Here is an 8,223-nt window from a genome sequence, read left to right on the forward strand (position 1 = left end):
CGAGCTCATTATTATTTATGCCATTCATTTAAACGCTGGATCAATTTTATGCCCGACTAAATTTTGCGTCCGGTGTTGTTGCTCGGTACCGCATTCAGGGAGGAAAAAAAACGGTAAAAGAAAAATGAAACTTTTACAGCTTGGAAATAAGATGTAACTGTGTTTTAAACATGGCGGACATGGTCGATAGAGAAACCGGAGGTTACGAAGCAGAATTTCTGATACCGGTTCCTGAAGAATACGAATGTCCTATTTGTCAGCTAGCATTTCGCGATCCAGTTCAAATCGAGGATTGTGGCCATCGATTTTGTCAATCATGTCTACAAGAGTTAAAACGAAGGTGAGCTGCCGTTTTTCAGAAAATCCTCTGCCGCGGTTGATAGGTGCACGAAGGAAACTTGAAGAAAATGATATTTAAAGTGACTGGAGGCTGGTTTGATATCATCAGTTATTTTCAATCGTTTCGGTTCGAGGGATACTGATTCTACTTTTTCCTGAATTTCTAACGATGGCATAGAAATTTCTGTCTATGATGATAAAATTTCATTTGTTTGGTCGTTGTCCGAAAAAAGTAAAAACCTTGTGTGTTGCGTTCTAGTGAATTCGAGGGCCTAGAGTATCAGAATAATTTTTTCCCCATTGATAAAACTGCAGGCAAGGAAGCCCATGTTTATGCCCTCTGGATAGAAAACCAATTTCATCTTCCAAGGTAATTTAAATAACTTTTGTATTTTCGTAAATTTGTATATTGTGTTCACTTACTTCGTTACCATGTGGTTTCGTTGTAAATATCGCTGTGGTTGCGTTCATAATAATTATGTACATCTTTTCCATTCAAATGAAATATCGAAATTTGCGTTTGTTAAGAATTTACCCAAGAAGTAGTTGTTTAATCGCTTATTTTCTCTTTGACGTTTTCGGCGAGCGCCTTGTAATGACTAGTGGTCGATACCATTGTCGCGCAGACATAGCCGTCAAATATGCAAACCGCAAATTAAAATTCAGAGTCAGAATAGACAATGCATATATTTCGACTTGTTGTTCCAAATTCAAGTAAAGTTAACGAGAGTTGTATATAAGTACTTGAGTTTTATAGCTGCAATGTTAAAAAGGCAAAAGGCTGTTTGCGTCTCATTATCCTTTTAAATTCTTGAAACCATTATCGCAAGTGTCCCCGTGTACTCGTCGTACAAAAACATTTCAATGCCATTTGCTATTGACAACAGCGAAAGCGTTGACAAAAACGGACGCGACAAGCGCTTGATTGTACTAGAAGTGTTTTTGTTACATACTGAGTCATAAAGTCTTTGTAAAATGCGGGTCAAAGTCTTATTTGTGGTTTGAAGGAAGGCCATTCCCTTGCTATAATTCATTTCTCTTGTGCAAACAGAAAGAACACCGGCTATTACATTTGCTTGTATGAAATAATTTTAGCTCACATCGGAGACATCGACGACTATTTTACCCTTTTTTTCTTTCTTTCTTGTCAGATCTTTGTCGATAAGGCAGCAAAGCGAGCCGTTTTATCACTCGGCGTGAAATGTGCTAATTGGAAAAGAAAATGTGATTGGACTGGAGATCTTATTTATGTTGAGGTAAGATTAGAGAACATTTAAAATATCTTCGCTTGCTTTGTTTTTGTCTTGTTTTATTGTTGTTATTGACTATTTGAACCTTCTCACTATCGAACAGCCTAATTTCCCCATAAGCTACATTTGCATCGTTGACTTTGAGAGAAAGTATTTCCACGAAGACTTTGAAGTATGGCGATAGATTATTTGTTACACAATCGCATGCGAATATAAATTTTCAGTTCTTCAACCAGCTCTCATCAACCCAGCTGCATGTCTCTGTTTCCAGATCACGTGTCTCAGCATTTGAGTGCTTCCTTTTACAGATGTCAACTTTCCTCTTTTTTAATTGTTTCATCTTGCTGTTCGAAAGAAATAAAAAAAAGCGATGCTACAAATTGCCTTTCTTTGAGCAGGATTAGATGGCGGGGATTTAATTATTATGAGATGTTTTCCGGCGTCGGAAAACATTATTTCTAAAGATGTACTATTTTAATGCGAGCGGTTTATTGTTTTCATTTAGAAATGTAATTATTATTTTAATCCTAGGATGACTGTAACATCGGATGAAATTTATCTTTCTCTCTTTCTGGTAAAATTTGGCAATATGAATATCCCACCCAACTACGAATTTACCTATGCAGTAGATTACATCTAAAGGAAACACTGTTTACTCTTTGGAAAGTGTAATTTTCATTTGACATGTCTCTTCCAAGAATCGGTCGTCCTTTTTACTAATTATCATTTTTCAGTGCAAAGCAAACACGACAGAAAATGAATTTATAACAAAAGAGTTCTCATACTTCTCCATATACGAGTCATCTCAACAATAAATAAGCTCAAGAACTACTCCAAAAACGAGCTCAGGTATTGCAATTTCTCCACACGATTTCCTTTGTTTAAATTGTGGTTTAGATTGGGTGTTTTGATATATCGGCTCATGAATGGTACGACCATCTGGTCAGAGTATTAACACATTTGGTGTAGTCTTCGAATTATCCTTATATGTTCTGCTTCATGAAAGGCGTCACACAGTAAATATTTTATATCGGACGCGTGTTTAAAATCGAGCCTCGTGATTTCAGCGTGGAGTTTTTATTTTAAGTATCAGTAAATGAAAAGGCATGTGTTTCTCTCTGCTTTTCAGTTTATTGCGAGTATTCTCACATTAATCGTCATCATTTGAAATTTGCGCAATTTATCGCACAACATATGTCTCTGAGCAGTACCGAGAGATCTGACACCGTAAACACTTTCATCACTCAAAGAATATTTCTCAGGCTTTAAAGCATGAGGTCGTTTTGTAATGCCAACATCTTTTCGTGCTTCAGTACTCTTTGTTACCGACAGCTGAATCTTCTTTTTCGTTGACTGTCGATTGATAGTATTTTCGAGTAACTGGCCAGTCCTTGTAAAAGCTCCTTTAACAATGCTTCATTTGCACCACGAGCAAATATTGGTAAGTCCGATCCCCTTCAAGCACTTTACCTTTTTTAATTCATGTTAACAAATTCTAAATCCCAGACAAAACATATCTGATTTTTTTTTTATTTAAACGTTAGTTTTAAAATAACTGTAATTTCTTGTCCGAACAATTTTTAATTTGAACGATGGAGCCTTAATTTAGCTGAAAATTTCGTTGTCAGATTAACAAAATGTCCGTCGTAATTTTCTGGAAAGACAAACCAAAACTGTTTTTAAACCTTGCTTCCTCCAAGGCCTTTGATGACTGATTTTAGATCTGTTTATTGTGCGGATCAATTTATGTTTCATGATTCTTATTTGAAATAGGATTTGTTTTTTCACTTATTGCGATCAGCTTTCTGCACAGGAAACAGCAGCAGCAGCAACGACAAACTACTAATTAAGCTTTGCTCTGTTGGTAACAGCGTCCAGCTGGTATCTGAGAAGTCTTGGCCTAAGTTTTCAAACTTTGCGTCATTTGCAATTTACATACGATTTCAATCAGCTCTACTGACCCACTGACTCACCAAATGCCCGGCCAACGTACCTGACCAACCGACCGAATTTAGAATAAATAGAATTCCGTGAATATTTTCTTGCAGGAGCACATGAAAAACTGTGCGTACGAAGATGTCCATTGTACAAACGTGGAATGTAATGAACTCATGCCTCGCCGAACGCTTCAGTATCATCTGGTGTCAAAGTGCCGTTGGAGGGTGGTGTCGTGCCAGTTTTGTTCAGAGATGTATACCTACAAGGATAGTAAGGTAGGTATGACTTGTCGCTTTTTTGTTGAAACGTTCACACGCATGCGCCATTCTACGCGTGCCATGAACTCGAAACCTGTATCAACAATAGTAGGGTTTGCGCAGACAATATAGCCTGAGCTCTACTGATGGAGATGTGCTTGCCACTTGGCATCATTTCCTTGTCTGGTTTTACAAAAACTACTCACTAATTTTCTTCCTCCTGTATAGTCGCTTTGGCTCCTGTTTTGAGCCAGATTTGTCCAATTTTAAGAGTCATGTAATTCACTTTGGAATATGAGAGGTTCACAGCTTGGGTGAGGTCGCTTCCTTAGCAAGACATTTGCTAGACAGTGGCTCTTTCATTATAGTTTCATAAATGGTGGAAAGGGGTTTTACAGCACGAAACTGTTAGGGCGTGACTTTGAGCCTAGGCACACTTAAAAAACACTGAAAGAATGTTGTGTTGCTTGATCACGATGTAAAACGAAGAATCGAGGAATTTTTTTCATTTGAGACCCGAACTGATTTCGGAGCATTGCTAATGTAAAGTTCTAAAACCAACCTGTGGCAGGCTTTCAGTGGGAAGAGACGATTGCGAAAAGGGTTGTGGGAAATAAGCTGAGCATTTGAGGAAGAAGCAAAGTAGATCTTCTTCCCTCACTGGCTTTGCTTTTCTTTCACCTGCTTTTTCATCGTCTTCTTGGACGCAATCAGAGCCTGGAACAAGCTAGTAGAAACAGAGAGAAAAGTTGTTTAGAAAACGTCATTTTTCTCTCTTACTTTCTATTTCCGGAAAATAATAGATTCACATGAAAGTATGCAAGCGAATCCCTTTGGAGTGCGTCAACAAGTGTGGAACTAAAGAGATTCCTCGAGAGGAAGTGAGTTGCAGCAAATATTGTGGAAGGCAAGATGAATGAATGGAATAATTTTCATAATTAGTTTGAGACCATCTAGTTTCTGAAATATGGAATTCTGTGGAGGACCTTAAGGAATTATACATCTCTTTCCAGAGTATTCAATCTACATGCTAATTCAGAATTGTTCGTCAGGGAGACCATGAAGCTATTCACCTGGTTATGGGCAGAAAACAGTACAGAAAATTGTGTGTGGATGTCAAATTCGTCTCCCCAATCCGAAGCTGGGATTGGCCCGACAAGTCCGAACGACTAATGTTTAGCCTGTATAACAATCGTTGAGGAAGGGGAAAGGGGAGGGCTGGGTCTGAAAGTTGAGTTTTGGCTCAGTCCTTTGAGGGAGGGGGAAGGGAAGGAGGAAGGGGGGAGGAGAGGGTGTATTTCAACGTTTAATTAATCGTGCGAAGATCGAAACATAGGCTCTAGCTCTACTGAGGAGTTCCATAAATCATCAACACTTTTTATGTCATGGGGTAAATAAGTTATGTCGTTTTTTGGTTAGCGTTTATTCAAGGGACAGCGTCCTTGAATTCCTAGGTGGAACGAAACAGTGACTTTAGTAACCATCGCCGTGGAAAAGAATTATCTGAAGTTTGACTTGTCGCCTCTTTTATATCCTATAGATGTCTTTTCATTTGACTGAGTGTCCGCTGGCAATCCATCCATGTCCTTATCAAGACATTGGTTGCGTATTTAAGGTTGGTGTTCTTTGGTAGTATGGTTTTGTTTCTTTTGTTTTTTTTTTTTTGACATTCAGTAACGTGTTATGTAATAGTAAATTAGCTGCATTCAGTAACGTGTGCGGCAGACGTCGAGAAGTATTGTAGAATCCAACTTGAAGAGGCACATTTCTCCTACGCAAACTTAAACAAAACCATCAATCCTGAGCTAGACTGAAAAATCTGGCCTTATACTCTATGTACTTGGCGCTAAGACGATAGCCTGCAAGTAACCCCTCATTATTGGTGCTGCAGCTGCAGGAAGCGCGTTTCTTCGCCCGCGAGAAGATTGGAGACGAGTCGGGGGGAGGTTTGCCGGAGCCGGTCTGGCACTAATAATCAGTTTTAGACACCTTACTCAAACCTATCGTCGGCTCACGTTCCTCAAGGCTCCATACTCAGTTCCTGCGGGCGAAGAAACACTAGACCCGAAGCACTTATAATAACTACCTGCTTGCAGGCTTACCAAGAGCCCATTACTTGGGCTCCTGAGGCTATCAAGACGATGGGTGAAGGTGAAGACCAGAGTATGATCACAACCTACTAGGGGAAGGGGCGCGGTCGAGCGGTTTACGGCACTAAATTTGAAATCTAAATGTCCCAGGTCAAAATCAGCGCTACTCTGCGACCCAATTCTTTGCACGATTTTCTCAAGTTCAGCTCCTCCTGTGCGTTACGCAAAGAGCCAACTGGTTTACCCCTGGCCCGATCAGATATTGAACAATTCCGTTCTTCTTACTGCTTTTGGTAATGTGCCTTGAGGGGCTTCTACAACCATCAGCGTAGAAATTATTGATAAATCGGTGAAAATTTTATTATTTCTCATGTGATTTGGTCTTAGTTATTAGTTTATCATTTTAACTTGACCTTTCTTAATCAACTTATTGTTTATCTGTCCGTTCTTTCAGGGAAAACGCGACATTCTTGAAGACCATTCTAAGACTGCGGTTCACACACATCTGAGCTTAGCTCTTCTTAAAATTCGTGAAAATGAGAGCCGAAGTACTTGTACAAACGGCGTCTTCATCTGGAAAATCAGCAATTATAAACAAAAGTACGAACAGGCTGTTGCTTCACCTGAAGACCTGGCTATCTTCAGCCCACCATTTTACTCATGCCAATACGGATACAAACTGAGATTAAAAGCCTATCTCCAAGGCCGTGATCGCGGCAAATCAACGCATTTATCATTGTACATTATCATAATGAAGGGAGATTATGATGCGTTACTTGAGTGGCCCTTTAAGCAGAAGATAACTTTTTATCTCATCGATCAAGGCGAGCAGAAAGCGCATCGTACACATCAGCTCAGCCCGAATCGATCACTACCTAACATTAAAGTTGTGTTTAATCGACCTACTATGAAAGAAAACCTCGGCATTGGTAATCCGTGTTTTGTACCACACGAAATGCTTGAGTCTGGCGAGTTTATCAAGGACGATGCTATCTTTATCAAAGCAGTTGTTGAGCCATCAAAAGCAACTACTTAACTTGTTTAATTTAGGTAAAAACTTGGGGTTAACGTAACTTAATCCTAATTAATCCTTGCTCTTTTTTCACTGTGTAGCCACAATTGGCAAGATTACATATAAACTGAAAAAGTACAATCTTGGAAAAAGTGTTGTAACACGTTCCTCAACTTAGAGTTCAAGTTCACCCACCCGTTCTCAATACACCTCGCAGAGTTGATTTGGGCCAGCGAGGCTTTTACGTAAATGATGTTTTACAGAAAGCGAGTGTAAGGAAGGACAAATGGGGGCGGATCCTGTTCAACAAAATACTTGTCAGTGAAAATTACTAATAACATGCATATTTCTCTGTAATGTGGTAAAGCTACTGAAATTAATGAAAACAAATTCCGACGAAATCAAAACAAATTTGCTTATGAGACGATCACCCTGGATGAAAAAGCTCACTATTGCGGCGCCGACGAGCTTCAGGTTAACTACTCCATAAATCCAACGTTTGTGAAAAATAAATAAAGAGAGCAAGAAAGAAATAGTGGTGTTATTGCCGGTCCGGTGGGGAAACTGTCGGCATTCATGTAGGAATTCTACATTTAACATTAGAGATTGCATGTAGTGATAAGGAGTTGAGCCGTGCCGGCTTACTTCAGAAACTAATTTTTTAGAATACAATTACATGGTCTGCTAACTTTTTGTGGTATTGGAGAAGATCGTTATCACTTCAACCAAAGATATTCCACTTATTGTTTATAAGCAATGCTTTAAAATTGAAAAATACAATACTTATTTCGTTGATTTGGGCTGAATTTCTGGAAACGTTACTAATGATGACAGAAAAAATAAGCTGTAATCAAACGAACGGTCCATTTCCCCGGAGGGTGTTAATACATGAAGCGTGACGCTACGTGTCCAAATAATTACTATGCACATTTATTTTTTCAAGTTTTTCTGCGTTTGTTTTACGATGTGAAGCGAATGGCCGCAGATACATGTATATGGCTGTTTTATCAACTTATATTTGGGCAGTAACGCTGTTCTCGGTCACTGGAGCTTGGGTAAGGATTTTTTAACATCTTCAAGTTATCTCTGATGAAAATAACGAATCTAAGCATCTATCTTATACGTATATGTTCAGCATGTTTTGTCTCGTTGGCGCTCAGACGCCATGTTAATTTATTAGGTTCAAATTAAAAACCTAGTACGCAAAAAGTGCGTTTTGACCTAGCTTACCACAAGTTAAGTCGAACTTTCCGCGAAAACAATCGTTCAATTTTGCGGTTTTGCAGGATAGCTGAAGATTAGTTAAATAATTTTATCATGACTTGTGCTATGTTTTG

At 39.0% G+C, this 8,223-nt stretch overlaps 1 protein-coding gene across 1 annotated transcript in view; it reads left to right on the plus strand.

Annotated features, from left to right (window-relative positions):
• The first annotated feature begins 32 nt into the window (after positions 1 to 32).
• The window catches only part of LOC131793433 (TNF receptor-associated factor 4), a 9,435-nt gene continuing 1,244 nt past the window's right edge, over positions 33 to 8,223 (plus strand). The window contains exons 1-7 of the mRNA XM_059110849.2: positions 33 to 340; positions 655 to 709; positions 1,491 to 1,595; positions 3,638 to 3,802; positions 4,588 to 4,665; positions 5,325 to 5,399; positions 6,329 to 7,941. Of these exons, the coding sequence (XP_058966832.1) occupies positions 171 to 340; positions 655 to 709; positions 1,491 to 1,595; positions 3,638 to 3,802; positions 4,588 to 4,665; positions 5,325 to 5,399; positions 6,329 to 6,910 (1,230 nt within the window). The 5' untranslated portion in view covers positions 33 to 170 and the 3' untranslated portion in view covers positions 6,911 to 7,941. The remainder of the gene's footprint in view (positions 341 to 654; positions 710 to 1,490; positions 1,596 to 3,637; positions 3,803 to 4,587; positions 4,666 to 5,324; positions 5,400 to 6,328; positions 7,942 to 8,223) is intronic.

Source organism: Pocillopora verrucosa, chromosome 10 (genome assembly GCF_036669915.1).
Source record: "Pocillopora verrucosa isolate sample1 chromosome 10, ASM3666991v2, whole genome shotgun sequence".
Classification (NCBI taxonomy): domain Eukaryota; kingdom Metazoa; phylum Cnidaria; class Anthozoa; order Scleractinia; family Pocilloporidae; genus Pocillopora; species Pocillopora verrucosa.